Source organism: Nelumbo lutea, chromosome 3 (assembly GCF_056320005.1).
Source record: "Nelumbo lutea isolate HS-2025 chromosome 3, American lotus-T2T, whole genome shotgun sequence".
Lineage (NCBI taxonomy): Eukaryota > Viridiplantae > Streptophyta > Magnoliopsida > Proteales > Nelumbonaceae > Nelumbo > Nelumbo lutea.
The window spans coordinates 6,147,201-6,167,589 of NC_142686.1; the positions used below are offsets into that span (position 1 = coordinate 6,147,201).

General features: G+C 37.1%; 2 protein-coding genes across 3 annotated transcripts; one reads left to right on the plus strand and one right to left on the minus strand.

Annotated features, from left to right (window-relative positions):
- Positions 1 to 7,225: 7,225 nt before the first annotated feature.
- On the plus strand, positions 7,226 to 8,972 carry LOC148862582 (myb-related protein 315-like). 2 transcript variants are annotated; one of them, XM_088979467.1, is made up of 3 exons: positions 7,226 to 7,509; positions 7,612 to 7,741; positions 7,908 to 8,972. In XM_088979467.1, the coding sequence occupies exons 1-3, from the start codon at positions 7,377 to 7,379 to the stop codon at positions 8,458 to 8,460; spliced, it is 816 nt and encodes a 271-aa protein (XP_088835593.1). In that variant the 5' UTR covers positions 7,226 to 7,376; the 3' UTR covers positions 8,461 to 8,972. The 2 variants fall into 2 exon arrangements, with proteins under 2 accessions (XP_088835593.1, XP_088835594.1); XM_088979468.1 differs by having other exon boundaries at positions 7,279 to 7,509; positions 7,612 to 7,734.
- Positions 8,973 to 11,947: 2,975 nt separating this feature from the next.
- LOC148862583 (26S proteasome non-ATPase regulatory subunit 6 homolog) lies at positions 11,948 to 20,002 on the minus strand. The gene is made up of 8 exons (XM_088976677.1): positions 19,750 to 20,002; positions 19,530 to 19,644; positions 13,957 to 14,047; positions 13,706 to 13,851; positions 13,395 to 13,614; positions 13,102 to 13,210; positions 12,564 to 12,732; positions 11,948 to 12,456 (listed from the first exon to the last, which is right to left on the minus strand). The coding sequence occupies exons 1-8, from the start codon at positions 19,895 to 19,897 to the stop codon at positions 12,282 to 12,284; spliced, it is 1,173 nt and encodes a 390-aa protein (XP_088832803.1). The 5' UTR covers positions 19,898 to 20,002; the 3' UTR covers positions 11,948 to 12,281.
- Positions 20,003 to 20,389: the final 387 nt, after the last annotated feature.

The window sequence follows — 20,389 nt, forward strand, 5'->3', positions numbered from 1 at the left end:
TTGGAAAAATGTTAAAAGGAAATAAAAAGCACATATATTGAACACCATGTGCAGCCCATTGTATTGACTTGATGTTAGAAGATATCTCAAAACTATCTAATGTGTCTAGTCTTATTGCAAAAGGACATAAAATTACAACTTTCATCTACAATCATGCCCCATAATTCTCAACTTGATGAGAAAATTTATAAAAAGGCAGAGGACTAATATGTTTAGGGCCCACAAGATTTTTCACTCATTACATTGCACTACAAAGTCTTATTTATCAAAAAGCAGCATTGAGAGTCATGATTGATTCAGATGATTGGAGATCGTTGCAACAAAGTAAAACATCAATTGGGTAAGAAGTTGAGAAAATAATCAATAATTTCAATTTTTGGAGAGTGACTTATCTATATTGTAATATGATTGAGTCCATGTTAAAGAAAGTGCTTCGCATAGTTGATGGTGAAAACGGACAACAATGAGAATTATATATGAAGCAATGTGAAGAGTTGTTTTAGCAATCAAAGAAGCTGGCCCAAATTCTCATAAAAAGATCATAAACATTATAGAGAAGAGAGGGGATTCACAACTTGTCCATCATATTCACAAAGCAGGTATGTTCTTTCTTAAATTTATATTATTTACATTCAATCATTTATGTTGACTAAATATCTAAAATAATCATTAACATTATTATATTTTTTTAATTTTAGCATATTATTTGAATCCAGCATTTCAATATTCTATGATCTCAGTGTTGAAGATTTGTTAAGTTCTTTGAAAAAGGTGGTTGCAAAGTTGGAGCCTAATGAAGATAATGCTACTATTTCAATCCAAGAGGTAAGTGTAATTTTTTATATAATTATTAGTTATTATTTGTCTATTTATTGTTCATTAGTTTTTAGAAATTTATAAATTATACAATATGTTTTTATGATGATTTAATCATATAATATTAATATTTGTTATTTCAAATAACAATAAGGTCAAATTATTCCATGAGGCATTGGGAGGATTTGGAGATAGTTTGGCATAGAGAGCAAGAGATAAAACTAACCTAGGTATGATGAAGTTTTAAATTTCTAATATATTTTAGAATTATTAATATATTATTAAGTAATTTTTTATTGTAATGATATATGATACTAAAATATTTTTTATTTTATATGTTTCAGCTGAATGGTGGTTAATGTATGGTTAAGATGTCCTACATCTTCAAAAGATTGCAATAAATGTACTATCACAAACTGCTTCATCTAGTGGTTGTGAACGCAATTGGAGTACCTTTGGCCTCATTCATACAAAATAGAGGAACTATCCTATGAGACTCTTGAAAAGTTGGTATATGTGCATTACAATATGAGGCTAAGGGTTAGACATCTTACTAGAGATAGGAAGCATGTTGAAGGTTATTTTGACCCAATTAACCTTGATGACATATATGATGAAGATGATCCATTATTGTCATGGTTGGTGGAGAAAGAAGATACATCAATGGTGTTAGATGAGTCAGGTGATCCACCAAGATCTGATGCCTTTATTGCTAGTCAAATGGGGGTAAATGTTGATCAATAGGTCAGAGAACAAGAGAAATAGAAAAAAAAAGATCACTGATGATGATGATGATGATGATGATGGTGGTGGTGGTGGTGGTGGTGGTGGTGGTGGTGATAGTGGTGATGATGATGGTGTCGGTAATGGAGATGGTAACACTGGAAACAATCAAGGTGCTAATTTTAGAGGTGATCAACATTAAGGTGATCAAAGTGGTGAATATTTTAAATATATTCCACCAGTATATAACTCAATGCCTTTTAGTGAAGAAGAAAACCGTCCTAAGCGTAGGGATTCACAGTTAATGGGCAATTATGGTTATGAAAGACAAAATGAGTGGAGTTAAGCCTATAATAACCCTAGGAATGAAATGACACAAGGCATGGGTAGCATGAATTTGAGATCATCTTTAGATTATGTATATGGCATTGGCCACATGATTACTGCTCAATCTTCTCTTAGATCTAGTTTATCTGCTATGAGCTCATGGCTTTTTGGTGGAAGATATGATGATAGGCAAATTGATGATTCATCTTCATATAGCACACAAAGTATACAACAATGTGATTTACATAATTATGGATCAAGTTATCAGTCTCAAACTCATTATCAACAATGCACTTGGGAGCAATATGAATATTTTAGACAAGCATATGTGAATTCTTACTCCACCAATATGACTTGGAATGAATATTATTGTTACGTCAGAGATCAGTTTAATGTTGATATAAGTATCTTTCAACCTGCACGTAACTCCTTATGGTACTGATGGTCGTCACTTCTGATTCTATGTACGATAATAAATTGTCAACTCATGATAATTTTTATAATTTTTTATGATTTTTGTTTATTTATTAAGTATCTAATTTTAATGATATTTTATTTAGGTTAGGAATAAACTCCATCACTTTGTTACCATTCACCAATTTAATGAATGCATGAATATAATGAAAGTGATCAAGGTATGTTCTAACTTCTAACCTCATCATATTGGGATTCACATGTTCAATTTGTAAATTATAATAGATTGAAAATTTGAAGTTGGAACTTAGAAGATTGGAACCGAATTAAGTACTTTATTAGATAGTATGTTTTGTTCTCATATATTGATTATAATGTGTTTTTTCATAAAAACCACTAAAACATGTTATTTTTATGCATAAATCGCCCATTTATGTCTTATATTTAATGATATTGATGTTTATTTATGATTTATTGAAGTATTTATAGTATTTCCATGCATTTCCATGAGTATCTTAATTTTTCGTCCGTATCCAAGTTGTATCTCGATACGTCTCTTAAATTTTCTTTTTTGATATGCATTCCATTTTTTATACTTTGAACCTTGGGTGTATGTAGTCCACGAGTCCAACCACGACATGACGTCTGCTCCAGCTTGTGGACTCAGCCGATCATTGTAGCCTCAGCTGATCATTGAATTCCCCCATATTGAATCGTTAAGAGAAAGATTTGCCAAATTTGTTGATTGTAGCCTCAGCTAATCACTGAATTGCCAAAACGATTGCTGATTGTTCTCCATTTTTCTCCTTTGATGATTCAAATATATTTGAGCAAAGAGGGAGAGGGAGTCCTGAGATGGAGATAAATAGAAAAAAGAAGAAAAGAGGAACCAAGTAAATGAGGCCGATAGAAGAAGTGAGGATATATAAGAAAGGATCAGGGGATTGAGATGGGAAGGGGAGAGAAATTTCAAGGAAGGGTAGAGTGAGAGGGGGAGGGAGGAAATAGGCTTGTTCCGTGTATATTTGTCATATCAGAGAATCAAAAGCTTAGAAACGAAATCTACATAATCTATAGGTTTGGTAGTTAGTAAGTAGTTGATGGGCGTGATGATGCCAAAACCGCATATCTTCTGTAAATGGTTTTGGTAGTTAGTAAGTAGTCCACGAGTCTAACCACGATGAACACGTTTAGGTCAGGACGTGATGCTGGCTCCGGCTCCACAAGTGTTGCAGGAGGAGAGTCTCTAGCTTCGTTTTGGGAGAGTCGGGAGAGAGAAAGTATGAGAAATGATGGTGAGGGAAGGGAAAAGAAGAGAAGAAAGGGAAAACAATAGGTTAAATGGGTTTTAAGAGAAAAAGGACAAAAAAAAGAAAAAGTTTAATGTGGTATTTTGGCAATTTAACACATTCTATCGTCTAACTTACGGTGAAGGGGAGTCTTTATCTCATGGTCATAGTACATAGGGTTTTTGTTGCAAAACTAAGTACAGGGGTCTTTATCACAGACCCCATAATACAGGAGGGTTTTTGTAATTTACCCTTTTTTTAACATTTTCAATTTCTGTCAGATTATTTGAGCCTGTTCTCCTCCAATCATCTAAGCCTATGTATCCAATTTTCAGCTTCCTAGTAGGACATGCCTAGCACAAGGTTTCACTGGTCTAGAACAAAAGCCCAGGTTCAACTTTAGTGTCAACGTAGAGTCTGGGCTGTGTTTGGGCCCATCCTTAGCATTATTCATATGCTCATACATTCCATACCTATGAACCGGAACCCAAGTTGACTGGAGAGAAACAAGGGGAAGGATTTCAGTTTTACCAACTTAGGGAGATAGGATCAGCCATGTTTGCTTTAGGAATTAGGATCAATGACATTTGTCTTTTTGTCATTAGTTTACAATTTTTTATATTTTCGTAGCATGTGTTATTAATGGGGGGGGGGGGCACATGGGCCAAATTACTCAGGCCTGACCCCTACTTTAAGGACTGGACTTAGCTCATTAAAAACTAAGCTTGGCCCAGGGTCTACCCCTTTTGTTTTGCTAAATAATCTTACGATTCTTTCATATGGCCATTTAGTTTTTTTGGGGCTCGAAAGGAATCCTATTCCTGTCCACAGCCTTTATTCATGAAATTTCCATTCACCTCAATCTCATATATATATTATTGTTGTCAAAGATGGGGTTAAGGGTAACAAGGTAATTTAATTGATGTTCAAAGCTGATGGATTTAATTTGTGAGTAGGAGAAGAGTACATGTTAGAGGCTTTGGGTGTTATTCCAAGGGCGAAGGTTTTGACGATCAAGTTAGTCAGGTGCTAATGAGGGGTCGGATTAAGTTTGGGACGAGGGCTTACAGCTTAATCTTTAAGAGCTCAGATGAGACCTTTTGAGAGTAAGAATACAAGAAAACAAGAGTGAGTAAGATGGATTTACCTTGAGTTAGGCTCCCCCTTTTATAACTGACCTTGCCATGGAATGGTTGGAGGCAATTAAGGATAAATGGCCAGAACTCCATCCGGCCGATGCCATGTGGCACAATCCAGGGCCTGCCATGTGCGCCTACATATATATATATATATATATATATATATATATATATATATATATATATATATATATATATATATATATAAGGGAAATTGATCAGTAATTAAACAAAAAAAAAACATTCTAGCAGATATGCGTAGGCGTTTGCAGGCATGGGGACCCCCTTGGGAAAGCTTGTTTGCCAGCATTTCACAGTATAAAATGAAATCATCCACACAAGAAAACGAGAATGAGATAGAAAAAGAATAAGAATAAAGCAATATAGAACTTGTCATGACTCATGAATTAGAAAAAGAAAAGCCACAATTGGCTTGGCTTGGTTTTATATATGATATGATATAACGAACCAGGTTGGATCAAAGAAGTTGTAGGCAGATCTAGGTCCATATCTTCCAGATACGCATCTTCCAGATATTTCCTTGATCCAACTCAGATCCAATAAACTGGGCCCCCATCTGATCTGACCAAAGTTAAATTATTAGTTTAGGTGGAGTTTCAAGGGAAAAAAATAAATAAAGATCTCGCATCTTGGAGGAGACTAATGTTTTCATAATTTCATCATCAAGCCTTATTCCAATTATATAGAGTTTGGTTACATGAATTCTGTTTTGACATTTCGTTCTGTTTAATGCTACAGCTTTCCTTAAATTACGAGTGCTTGAAGCTTTTTTAACTACTACTATCTTTTTTTTTTGTCTACCTTTTACCCTTTCAACCCCTAATTTGTATAAGATCCGACATGCGCAGAGAAAAAGAAAGATGGTAAATTAAGAATGAGAATGTGTTGATGGGATACATAGGTTGAATCAATAGGAGTTTTTAGGGTCTTGGATGTTTGTAATGATCCGAGTCCCATGTTCACTATATTCTCCAATACAATACCCTTTCTTTACCACAATATACAATATAGAAATAAAATAGCCAATAAGCAAAGCTTGGGTTTTAAAAGTAAAAGCACTTCCTTGAATTTTTATTACTTCTCCTATAAACCCTGATTATTTTTAAATACCTTTTTCTTAAACAGAAATATTGACCTTCTATTAACTCAGGGGAAAAGTAAGGACAAGCCCAATGCGAATTTTTGAATTCCACTACAGAGCTATTAACATTAAAAATATAAACCCTGATTATTTTTAAATACCTTTTTCTTAAACAGAAATATTGACCTTCTATTAACTCAGGGGAAAAGTAAGGACAAGCCCAATGCGAATTTTTGAATTCCACTACAGAGCTATTAACATTAAAAATGTTAAAACCCCCCATTCTATACATCAATGCCTGTTCATGAATTGGCATCAATTCCGAACTGGCACCTACTCCAACTGTACTTTGGACCTAGAAATTCTGACCCTGGCTGAACTGTTATTCTCCCTTATCTCAGTCAATTAGGCTAAGCTTTTGTTTTGGGGTCAGTTCTATGGATTTTGTTATAAACCCTATAAGGTCAAGTTCAAGACTGAAGTGACATTTGACAAATTTGAAGTCAAGTAGAAAAATAATCCTACCCTACTGGATTTGGTAATTCCCTCTCCGAGAAAGAAGGGATAAAAAGTAGGGGACAATGAGATATTCTGTCAGCTCCTTAGATGTGGAAGGCTTTGAAAGGTTAGGGTTCCACAGCGATAGAGAAGAGGTAGAGCTTTTAAAGGTTAATATCGCTCCACGGACCTACGATGAAGAGTACATTTTGAAGATGTTGGTTGGTGCAGGAAGTTATAACAAGGATAAATTGGACATTTTTGGAAGTTATAATAATCATATGATGCACATTTGAATGGCTTATGACAGAATGTTGACAGTAAAGAAAGTATTAGTCAATTCTCAATGGTTTGCAGGTTAGAACCAGCAACAAAATGAAAATGCTTTCCAAATGCAAACACGACAACGAAAAGAACCCCCCCCCCCCTAAATCTCTAATACCCTTCACATTTCTCTCCCTTCCCGAGGGTCCATACTGTGTTCATTTCATTTGATCGTATCTCCTATGGATACACTCCTTTTATGTTTTCAATACTTTAAACTTCGCGCCTTTAATAGTTTATATTCTATTTAAGTTGCTAACAACAAAGCATCTTTGGAAAGCATCTCTCTCTCTCTCTTCTCCCCACTTCCCCACAAGAAGAGGAGAAGAGTTGCCTACAACGACAAAGTTAGCCAACTTTTAAGGGGACCAAGGAATCCTTTTAATCTTAGTTATTAAAGCTGAAAAAGCCAATAGAAGACGACTTTGGATGGATCCCACTTCTTCTTTTCTATGGTTTTTGTTTTTCTCTGTAACCAGTAAGAATAGTTCTAAAATTTAATGGAATCCATGCTTCTACTTGTTAACCTGACTCTTTCTCATTCAATCATGTATTCCTTATAAACTATAATTCTTTTACGTGTGGATGAACTGGCAGCATCTTTGCTTCAATTATAAGCCCTTCTGGTGTACCCCCTGTATTCTCCGACTAATATTTCTCTGGGGTCTCAGCTTCTCTCTCTCTCTCTCTCTCTCTCTCTCTCTAGTCTTTACCCAGTTCCTTCTATTGACAAACGTTGGTGGAATGGGGAGAAAGCCTTGTTGCGAGAAGATTGGATTGAAGAGGGGTCCATGGACAATCGAGGAAGATCATAAGCTCATGAACTTCATCCTCAACAATGGCATACAATGCTGGCGTCTTGTTCCCAAGCTTGCAGGTGCTTGCAGATGAACATGCTAAACTTTTCTTCTGTGTTTTAATCTGATAGGAGTTAATATCATAAAATGATATCTTGTCTGGTTTTTGGTTGATGATTTAGGTCTCATGAGGTGTGGGAAGAGCTGCAGATTAAGATGGATCAATTATCTGAGGCCCGACCTCAAGAGAGGAGCGTTGTCGGAGGTGGAAGAGGATCAGATAATCCAACTCCATTCTCGTCTCGGTAACAGGTCCTACACTGCATACTGTCATGCCTCTGCTTCACTTATCCATTCAAATATAGTGACGCCTTTATTGACTGTTGAGTTTTATTAATTAACAGAGTAATATTTGATGCAATTTGTATAATAAATAATGGATTTTTTTTCTTATGAACGCATTTTCAATTCTCTGTAGGTGGTCTAAGATTGCAGCCCATTTTCCTGGTCGCACAGATAACGAAATCAAGAACCATTGGAATACGCGAATTAAGAAGAGGTTAAAGATCATGGGTTTAGACCCTGTAACCCACAAGCCAATTGAGCAACGCGAAAAATGCAACTCTGAAGCTGAACAACTTTCACGGTTTCATTCCCAAAGAGAGCAACAGAAAGATTTAAAAATTGAGCCGTTGGATACTTCAGGACTAGAGGACGCTCCATTGCCTCAGATGGAAGGAGAAGACAGTTTTCAACCAGGTTCAGATGAAACGATCAATGTTTTGCATGGTTATGAGATGTTGTGGAAAGACTTGGACATGGGAATGATGATCAATCCAGAAAACAATCCCACAAATAGTTACAGTTCTTCGTTTTCTTTGGAAGATTCTTTCAGCCGATCAACTGGTGAATCCTCATCTCTGCAAGAAGACTCTGGGCAATGTTGGATCAATAATGTAAATTATTCAATCCCTCGATGGGATTTGTTCCATGACGTAGACGATATCTTCCTTTTGAAAAATAGCCAATAAATGTCTGTTCTCTATTCCCTAAGGCCCTGTGCTCCCAGGTATGAGTGATCTCAAGGAAGGAAGGAAAAAAGAACAAAGCACAATATAGTTATTGAATATCTACTTGTGACAATTGGGATTCATGTCATCTCATCCCCCTTTGAGTTTCAGAACCCAAATACTCTATTTCCTAATTCACCCATCTCCTTCCCTTAGGTTCGTTCAGTTAATTTCCATTGTTTTAGTCCCCAAACTTGTATTTCTTATTATGGGTGTTCTTTCTTTTAGTTCCATTTGATTACTTCAAACAGTAAAGATCAAATTTGGGCGACAAATGAATCAGTAACTGTATATCATTACAGCCTGAAAAGATTGATCTGATAGGGGTGGAGGAGTGGGTTTGACTCCTAGGATTGGACTCACTGTACATTTTTATCTTCTTGTATCTTTTCTGTAAGTATGTTTTCATATGTAAAACGTTTGTATGAAGGCTTGTCCTCTAATCTATGGAATCTCAATTATTTCTATGACAATTTAATGTCTGTTGTTGGTTCGTGCCGGCCGGTATCTTATCAAATTGGTAGGACTAAAGCTGTTAAGCTAGTAAGAACATATATACTATAGAAAATGATTGCAAAACTACATACGGAGAAAAATAATAACTGTTTATAGACTTTTCTCCATGGAATATGAACTATTGAACTTTAAAATAGTCTGAAGATTCTTTTGGTACCTTCTCCCATTTGGTCAGAACATTGGTCTGGTCTGGTCTGTTTCATGTAAGAACAAACCAGAGACAGAGAGGAGTAGCTCTTTTAAGGACCAACTCTTCAGCTCTAGTTTATTATATATTAAGTGCATCCAATAATGGAAACAAGGAATCAAATCGAAGAAGCACCAACTAAGTGGATATTCGAGAGTTGAACCCCACCCTTTCATTATCATTTTAACACTTATTATTCTGTTTGCCATTTTTAGAACAACAAGGTTGTATTTAGTTTTCTAATGTATATTGTTGTTGAATCAGAGACCCACCATCCAGGAAGGTGAAGCCTTTTACAACGACATAATAAACCTGCAAGAAAATCGAGTTTGATTAGTTAAGGGATTAAAATTTTAAATGAAGATGGTGCACCCATGTGACTGACGACAACCCTCTACTTCTCACAGTCGTCATCATCACTCAAAACAGAGAAAATGATAAACAAATACAGACGTGGCTATACAATAAAGATAAGATCAACTTTTAATGAGATAAATAAATTAAAGCTAGTGCATGCTTATTTATGTCAAAGTTAAGTATCCACTAGAACAGAAATTAAGCATCTTTTGTTAGTATAATATGATTTAATAGTAGTGTTTTCCTAGTTAATCATTATACTTGCTAGTGGTGGTGTTTGGCTGCTGTCAGATTTCGGCACGTGGAATTCGTGCCAGTGGACTGGGGGCAGGGCCTATGGATGTTTAATGAAATTCCAATCAGACGGCTCTAAAGGCTCTAAAGGTCCAGCGCCCAGCTGTTTTCTTTAATTTAACTAATCGCCGGCAAGGGCGCAAGGCGGCAATACAAATTCGTGTAGTTGGGGTGCTTTTAGAAGATAAAATATGGTGTTGGTTCAAGTTCAATGGATCTCTCTATGCCATATTATAATAGTCCTTGCTCAAAGTCATAGTTGGTCAGTGACTCGGGGAGGAGTGTTGTTAGGGTTCAGCTTCTTTCTATGAAATACCACAAAAAGAAAAAACTTCTGTGAAAATTTATGTTTTCTTTGCCGTTTACATCAAAGTAAATTAGCTTCAATATTTTAGTTCAGAAAAATGTTATATCCATTTTATGGAGAAATAAATGCAGCCTGAACCCTCGGAGGAAAGTAAGAAGAAAAAGATGATGAACAAAAAAAAAATGATAACCATAAAATATACGAGGAACAGATGAGAAATAGGTATGAGACCAAACTACAGAAACTAGTGGAAGCAATGGTTGCTTATTCTCTTCTCCCCATAACTTTTTTTTTCTATGTATTTCTTTGCACATTCTCATTTTTAACAGGGGAAATCCCATTATCCATACTTTTAACTGAAGCAAACTCCCTACTCTGTTGAGTGTTAAGGTCATGCTCATATTTGGAAACTTTCTTCCATGAATCATTTTACTCAAAAGAAAATTAAAACTCAAAAATGACCATTAATGAGGGAAACAACAGATGGGCACCCCCCCCCCCCAATAAAAAGCAATTAAAATTAGAGAAAAGTAAAACCTTTTAGCATCCCAATTCCGTTCATCATGTAGAGAAGCTTTAATCACATTCACAGCCAGAGAAATTAGGGTAATTTCACAATTCCAAAAAATATTATTTAAAACCTTCCTAATAGAGTAATATAAAGAATAAACAATTCAAATATGAAAGTCTAATCATGCATCTTTCGTCTCTATCCTTCAATCCCCTGCCATATTTGCACATCAATTTTGCGTTTATGTCTAGAAAAAAGGACAAAGTAACCTAGGATCGGTGTTGCATGGATCCGATCAAGGTCCAAAAAATCGTTACCTATTGGCCCGTATTATTTGATATGTATCGTATCAGTCTCTTGCTGTATCAAGTCAGGGCCTGGTTTAGAGGGTAATCAGGATTTAAACCGGCCCCTTTGAACCAAAATCAAAAAAAAGATGACAAGTAAAAGCTAAAAAAAGGGCCGACACTGGGCAATACACCCTACCGGCATATTGGCCAGTATCCAAGTGCCCAACATGAACACATCATCCATACAGGAGAGTCTATACAATAGTAACTGGAAAATTAGTTTTGGAGTCCAAAAGAATGCTGCTCGCTGCATCCATCTCCCCAACCTACATTCACAGAAAAAAAGGCCTAAAAGGCTGCTACACGTTCAAAATATGATAATGGGGCTGGACGGGTGGGGCAGAAGCCTGACGTGGATCGCAGATATACAGACATTAAAATAAGACGATACCCCCATCTGAGGGATTTGCTACAAGATTCCACGTGGTTTTATTTGAGGGATCGCCCTACAAGATTCCACGTGGAAGGCTGGGGCAGAAGCCTGACGTGGATCGCAGATATACAAGATCCCTCAGACGATACCCCTATCTGAGGGATCGCCCAATATACGAAGCTGGAAGAAAAGAAATCCAACTTGCAACAATTCTACGTCTTTCCCGAAGTCGGTTAAAGAGTAATAATTTGTCTAATTGTGGTTTATTTCATCATCTCCAAGATGAAAACTTGCACACCAATTATTTCCACATTATGCATCAAAAAGAAATACTTATACAGGTGACAGTTAGGGTTAAGGGAGGACCCGAGTCGAGAACCAGGGAGTAGATTTTGGCTTCATTCCATTAACCCACTCTTGGTTCTTGCTGGCATGTCTTGAAACCCCCCGCAAGGATTGATTTCCTTGCATAAATTGGAACACGATGTTAATCCGGATTTTGACATTCAATTTCTCAAATTAGATTTAAAAAAAAAAAAAAAGAGGCAGAATGTTAATTCGAGAATTCCGTAGATTAATGGGTACAACCATCGGGCCCATCCCTTAATAATCATACAAATATCAAATATCGGGTATGGCACAAACAATGAATCAGGGAGGCATCTCTCATCCATTGGTAACTTTTCTCAACTCCAAAGGCAACTACTGACCTGCAGCTAACTTATCCCATTTTCCGCCCCACCAGGACCAGGGTCACGCATCTTGACCCTAATTAATTGTCAAAGTCACAGCAACAACAGCTCTTAAAAAACCAAGTAACAAAGCCTACCAATAAGTTTTCAAAAAAGGCGGGGAATATCAACTCATCACCGGTCAACTGCAGAAGTTCACAGGTCTATCACTCGAGAAAGTTTCTGGATCCTGTTTAATAAGAAATCCCCTTGCTTAATGGTTGCCTGATATAGGGCATTCTTTGCATCCGGCCTATTTGTTTCAAGGACCCCAGCAACCTTGTCAATCTTGCAGTGAAGTTTCCCCGCCGCAATAAAACGGGACAGCTCCCTGAATAAATACAAGGATAATATTGGGCAGTGTCTATGAACATCTCACACGAGGAGTCGATAAAAATAACAGAGAACAAATAATCTAAGATGAAGAAAGAGACTTACAGATCAATGAAGTCCACAGTTACCCCAAAGGCCGTGGCCATTGCCTCCATAGTGACACTCTTGTATGATTCCAAAAACTGAGAATACACAACAGTACGCACCTCCCTCATGTAATAACGGAAGTGTGGATGCAGGTAACGGTCTAATTTTATCTGCTCTGTCAACCCAGCTGATGATCATCACAAGAAAAGGTCAATAAACTAGGAAGAATAGAGCGGTCTGACAAACTTCAACAATAGTCAGCTAGTAGAGTAACCTCAAGGTCCTCAACCTCCCAATAGATCCTTGGGATATCCGATATCACCAAACGAAAGCCACATCCCCCCAAAGAAACCCAAGTATCAGACAACCAGATATAACAAAGCCATAAAAGATACTTGTCAATTTATTCTTTTGAAACGAAAAGTCATAAACACTGGAATACACCAAAGGCACTTGCATTATAGGTCATCATCATGTTGACAACAAACATAGTTTTTCTTCTACACAAAAAATGAAATGAAAAAAGCTAGTGGAAACTTACAAAGTACCCACTTACCAAATGCTGAAAAGAAGGACTTGTATTGACAACCATAGAGAGAGTTCAAAAACTCCGATAGATATGGGACTTTCCCAATCACCGTTAATATCTCTGGAGCATCCACTACCTAACATGTATTAACTTTTGCAATCAGCAAGCTCCCTTGAAAGAAGGAAAATCAAGTTGACAAGTTCCATTTCTAATGTAAACAGAAAGACCAGGAACACCTAGCAAGAGTAGATTAAAATTGAAACATCCCCAAGTATAAAGAGCTCAGACCACATGTAGAAAGAAAAGGTCAAAAGATTTACCTTTTGTTTTAAAGAAACTCTGTCCAATGATATGATGCTTGTTAGGACGGTATAGAAAATGAATGTCTCATAAGGAAAAAGTTCATAGGTTGTGAACGTTGAGATGGAATCCAGAAATAGATTTGCAGCCTTCTTAAAGTTTCTAGTAGCCATGCAATACAAGCCTTCATATACTTTAAGACGATTCTTCCTCTCCCAATCTCCTCCCTCTTCAAACAAACTGCCATCCATGTGCATAAATTAGGAATAAATTTTGAAAATGTGATTGATGCCCTGGAGATATTAGGAAATTCTTAAACATCTTATCTTACTTCTTAGCTTTATCAATGCATTTGGAGATGAGATCAAAGTCCATATAGAAAAACCCCATCTGCAGGCTGTAGAAGACTATGTCCATCTTGTGACCTATGGCTACTGTTTTGCTCTCTGTCAGTTTTAGTTGCTCCAATGCTTTTTCCTAGTAGTACATAAGAGTGCTAAATAAGATGCCAAAAACATAACTGTGTTGTTTTTAACTAAGAGAGGATTGTTGAGGCTCAAGAAGAAAAGCATTTGCATATACCTTGTCACTGATTCGAACATAGAACAAGGATTTAGCTAAATGAGCTTCACGAACTTCACTTTCTCCTAAATTCTCTTCAGCATCAGCAATTCTGTTCAAATGCATCCAGAAGATGTGTATAAGAATAACAATTTCAAAAAAAGTAAGCAATGCTTCAAAGCTCCAAATAGATGCATCCCAAACATTCAAAAACCAAGACAGGAGTCAATAAAATAACAGAATCTTATAGCATTCTCATGCAAAGACTCTATCTATAGAAGGTAGAACTTTTCAATAATTTAAAACATAAACTAGATTCCCAATAGAAGGAAGAAGAAAATATGAAAGGATTGTTGTGCTTGGTGACTTTATATACAGAGAAGAAGCCACCACCTAAAGCTGCCACATGAAAGCTGCTAAGGTTAAAGGTTATCCCTTTTTTTTGGATATTTTGGAGAAAATACGTCAGACAAGGCGAGGGGTAGCATGACCCGGCGCATCAAAAAAACAAACGTCCACGAGTTCTTTATGAGAGAAAGATTGCCTATCAACCCTGTCAGGATGACCATAGATTATCTATGGTTATATATTCCTTTTGATAGATAACTTCTCTAAAGGCTCTACTAGACCTCTCTCCTAGTCACACAGGACATATAAAATACAGGGCAAATATCTTAAACTACCCCTACTCTTTAGCTAATTGACAAAATGTACCCTTACTGTTTAACTATGGTCATCTAATTGACAAACTGTTTAACTACTGTTTAGCTAATTGACAAACTGTACCCTTACTATTTAACTATGGTTATCTAATTGGCAAACTGTTTAACTATTGTTTAGCTAATTGACAAACTGTACCCTTACTGTTTAACTATGGTCATCTAATTGACAAACTGTTTAACTACTGTTTAGCTAATTGACAAACTGTACCCTTACTATTTAACTATGGTTATCTAATTGGCAAACTGTTTAACTATTGTTTAGCTAATTGACAAACTGTACCCTTACTGTTTAACTATTGTCTTAAACCACCTCTACTGTCTCTGACAATTGACTAGGTTTACCCCTACCATTAGCATCTGTTAATGTTTCGTCAAAATCCATACACGTCACACCACGTGATGTATAATTTTTTTTTTAAACCCAATTACCCTTTGTCCCTCTTCTGTAAACCAGGCTTCTGTAAACGAGGTAAGAATCACCATCCATGTCTGCATCGTCTCGTAACAGATCCAAACCCCAATGGCATTGCTCACATGGCTATCAGATCTGCAATAAACCATAACAGATGGAGCCACCGGAGAGATCGACAGTGGTGGAGAAGAGGATGATGTTGGCAAAGAGCAGTGGCAGCAATTGCTTACCTCTCAGCCATTGATGAGATCCTCCAGTTGATTGAGGATCTGAAGCTGTCATCGGACAACGAAGTCATGGATCGTGCTGAGAGTGTTCTACAGATTGCAGTGTCTAAGTCTAAGGCTTGAGGAGGAGAGTTCCCTTCTACTCTGAGAACTCTGCTGAGGATGAATATGAGAGACGACAGTAAGGAGCCATTCTAAAGGGCATTCTGAGGAAGGTGTTCTCAGCTCTCTGTTTTCCCTCTAACCAGAGACGCCCATCTCACTCTTCAATCATTAGCGATCTGAGAGATACTCAGATCTGAGGGGTTATACAAAGCTTAGAAATAAATGGAACACATACAGTCTGAGACAACCGCTGGAACCACACTAAAGGACCAAGTGAACTTCTTCCTTAGCTCAGAAATTCATCAAGATGGCATCCAAATAATTTTTTGGTGACATCCTGTTAGGAAGTCAAAACCAAGGTGGTGTAGCCCACCATGAGAAAATGAGATTTCTTTTTTTTTTTTTTTTTTGATGAATAGAAAATGAGATTTCTTTCAGATAGCAATAAAAGCTGAATGGGTGTTTGTTGTTCCAAATTGCAGATGTTGCAGGTGAAACAACAAGAGACAATGGATCACAACGGGCTTTACAGTTAGATATGATGACACCTCAGATTCAACATAGGGCTGGGCTCCATTGTAGGAGGAAAGAACCACCGATGAGGAACAACCATAAACAGAAAATTGAAAAAGTACTGAGAAGCTGCATCATCCAACTGCACATTCTTGACCCCTGTCGCTTGGAACAGTAAAGAACAAAGACAAAGACGATGGCTGTTGAATGGTAACGTTGCTGTTCGAACTGACTAGGTGTGGCAAAGATGATGGTATATGTTCGAACTTCTTAGGAATTAATTAAGAACTAGTCCCAAGTTCCGAGCTTCAAGTTACAAAGTTCCTATACCTCCTTTCCGTTTCCGATAATCCAGAAGTTAGAAACACCCAAAATTCGGCTTTTCCGCACGACCCGTTTACGCATATAAATTAACAGGTCTGAGTGCGGAAACATTATCATTGTAATTCTTTTTGTCTTCTCATTATAAATTTACAATCCTCTGATCAGGTTCAGATTCAACTATCAGATTTGAATCTGATCTTGGAAAGCTGTCAGAGATTGTCTTCAAATTTCATCCTCTTTCATCTCCATCCGTTTCAACTCCTCAGAGGCAAATAGTTGCAGATGGCATGTAGCCCATTGTCAATTATGGAGGTTCCTGAATTGAAACCTGCATCGTCATTAATGGAGACTTGTGCCTAGGCAACGTTCTAACCTCGATCCACACCAAAAGCTCCTTCACAACACGACTAACAACTTCATCAGTTGCCACCATCTTCTTCTCAAGGCACCTATTGTGTTCAGTCAAATCTCCTCTGCTTCCTTTCGTTAGAAATGCTTGTTGTCATGCCCCAAGATATTCATATCTGAGATCTGGACTGGATTTGACTGCCAGAATCGATTGTTGGTGCTGGAGGAGCATGGAGCATGAGTCCACCGGAATCGATTGTTGACACCGGAGAAGGAGCATGGAATCTGCATACTGGATCTGAGATCAGATCTGAGAGATACTCATCTCTGCACCCTGCTCATTGCCGCCACCATCGCTGCCACTTGGAGAGAGAATGTTTGTCTCTCCTGCAGTTTTTCTCTTAACATAAGGGTAAAATGGGCATTTCATCCTTTATATTACAATTTAACGACGATGACATTTATCAGAAACAGTAGGGGTAGTTTAAGACAATAGTTAAACAGTAGGGTTAGTCAATTAGCTAAACCATAAGGGTAGTTTAAGAAACTTCTGCAGTGAGTCACAAGAGAGAGATGGAAGGGATCTTGACCTAGGGGACCTTTGCCACCTGTGGCCAATTCTTGACAATGTCATCTGTTGAGTAACACTTGAATTCTTTCAATTTCTTCACCTAATGAGCCACTTTAACAGAGATCATTAGCATCTAAACCTTGTTCTAACTATTTGGCATTGGCTACATGAATCCTGTGTCATATGAGAGAAATCACCTAGGCCTTCTCTTTTGGAGATTATCACAAGTATCAGTTTCAAGTGAACTACCTCCACACAAAAAAAGCCCTTATTTACGGAGGAACATGTCCTCAAAAAGGCCTAACAGGAAAACCCTCGTACCTTGAGGTCCAGAAGAGAGATTTATAAAAAGGACAAGAAAATAATCTAATGGAGTTCGTAATATAGATTTTGACATCAGAAAAAGATACATCAATAAATACTCCTTTTAGAGTATCAGTAGTAGATAAAGATTCAGATATTTCAAAATCACTAAGCCCTGAAGCCTCTTCTTAAACCCAAGTGCCAAACCAAGACTTGCTCTGGAAAGGAGGCACATTGAGAGACCAACTTATTGTTATGTAAAGAAATGGAATACAGAATTGAAATCTATCCTTGAATACCAAGTTAACCCACCACGGGTCTTCCCAAAACTTATTCGGTTACCTGATATAACATTTTACATCATGAATTGAAGAAACAAGGGGAGAAGGGACGAAATAGATTCCAAGGAAAGGTTAAGGAAGTGCTTGCATGCAACACTGCATCTCAATCATTTGCTTCCATACCATGAATGTTTGTTATCACAGTTTTCCATAACTTACCAAAAGTCCAAGGGGTATCTCCAAAGTTATTTGCTTAAAAGGAAGAAAGTTTGCACTTTTTTTTTCTTTCTAGATTGCCCAAATGATAACCAAGAATAAATTCACCTGAAGGATCTTTGCTAGCTATCAAATGATTTCAATGTTGGTAGGCATGGTTCATGTCATCTCTAGGGTCTTTTTGAAAGTGATAAATAAGAGTGATATTATAAAAACAAAAATATATCAACAAGTCTTAGCAGATCCTATCTCTTTTGCATGTGATGCATGATGAGAAGAAAATTGTCTCTTGGTTGCAGTCTTTTTTTTTTGGCGAATAGCAGGGCTTTCACTAAAAGAAAATAGTATTTACAACCATGGTTTTTAAAACCAAACCGGTCAGGGGTCCGGTTACCGGGTCGAACAGTCCAACCGTTCAAACCGAATGCTCGGCCCGTTCTGACAGAAAAATAAATAATTTAAAAAAAAATAAAAAAGGTCAAAACCGTTCGAACGCTTAACTGCCCGGTTCAGCGGTTCGCTGACCAAAATCAACGGTTTTGAGGGGAAATCCGGTTTTTGGGGAAAACGGAACCGGTCAGGTGACCGGTTCCCAGTTTTCCGGTCCAACCGTCCGGTCCAGTCCGGTTTTGAAAACCATGTTTACAACTTTACATTCTATTTTACAAAGACCAAGCTCTCACCCATTCATACATATTACAAATTAGCCCAAAAGATTTGTTCCCTCAAACCCCACTTAGTTGCAGTCTTACCACCTAATAGTATTGACATGAGGTCCAAATTATGGTTACTGGGTTCTGGCAGCTTTCCAGAGGAAGCTGATATTTGTTAGTTTAGAACTCAACAAGATTAGATAAAGATGGAGGTTTTTGAAAGCTTACGTTTAATTTTTTACTTTTCTATGTTCCTGCTTTCAGGCTAAGAAAGGAGGAAAAAAATAAAATAAATTCTGACGGAATGTTGTTGGACTGCTTGAGACAGGAATTGAAATTCATAAGGTGGTATCTAGTTAACAAAAACTCCTAAAAGACAATTAAACACCATCTCTCATTCTCTCTCTCTCTCTAATTAGAAATCCGAACACCATTAGAGACGACATGGGCGAACAAAGATAAGCAACACTTAAGCAGGACAAAGCAATGACGTTTGTATCTGACAAACAGTCAAATTTTTCAAAAATGAAGAATACTTAAACATATATCTCGCTGAAATAGGTCTCTCTTGATTAAGGCCCCATTTTTTTTGAAAAAGATAAAAATAAATCCAAATTCTAATGAATAAAACCTCAAAAGACTAGCCGAAGTTAGTGCAAAGAATAATGAAACATTGAATTGATCTTATAATAAGTCCTACAGCCCCCTCTTCGTAGAAATTACGTTTCTTAAGGTGAAGGCTTTTTCCTGTATATGCATGTTTAACCTAATTTTTTTACTTCAAATTTAGCTAGGGGTGTTAAACCTCTAGATAGACCATAAATCACCAGAAATTTAACAATCAAATGAACCAATTATGAGAAGCTTACAGAAAAATGCAGTAAAATAAGAAATGAAAAAAAAAAGAAAATTGACTCACTTATCATCAAGCTTCTTGAGCTCTTCATCAATCTTTGTGCGCATGGATTCCAAAATTGCCTGATCCATCTCCAAAATCGAATTAGCAGCTAGAGTTTCGTACAGAGGAGCCATGTCTGCAGATGGAATTTAAATCTTAAAGGGAACAATGTCGTAATAAAGAATTAATGAGCTTTACTACAGAATCGTAGACCGGAAATGAAGGAGAAACGGTGGATTACCATTGGCTTTAACAAATGACAAGACTTCCTCCCTGAGGCGGACCTTCTCGATGTCCTCGACATCTGGATGGGTTAGGAGGAATAGTTTGTGGGCTAGCACAAGCTGTGGCTGCTGAGTTCCTTCTTGAGCTTCCATGGTTTCTCTCATGATTCACTTTTGGTTCCTTTCTTCGCAAACCAAACCAGAGGGAGATTTGAGATTTCTTTGCTGGTTAGTCGTCACTAGATCGTATTTATAGACTAGCAAAAGGGTAACCATTTAGAGTCTTGTACGAGTATTCGAGTAATGTGGCCATGTGGGTCAGTCGTGGGTGAGTCAACGTTAGTGTGACGTGGCAAAATTTATGGATCAATAATTATGCGTGGATTTGGAATCATGGGCGTTTATTGAATAAACGCTGCCACATAAGCATCACTTCGTCATTTTTTCGTTCAGTGTTTTGCTGATGTGGCACTTAAGGCTATGTTTGGTTCAATTTTTATTCTTTTTCATTCTTATATAAGATGAAATTCTAAAATGGAAAAGAATAGGTGAAAATAGGCAAATTTAGAAAATATTGTTATGAACCAAATACTTTTTTTCTTAAAAATTAATTCTTTTTAGATTCACAAGCATCCTATGTTACTCATTTTTATTCTT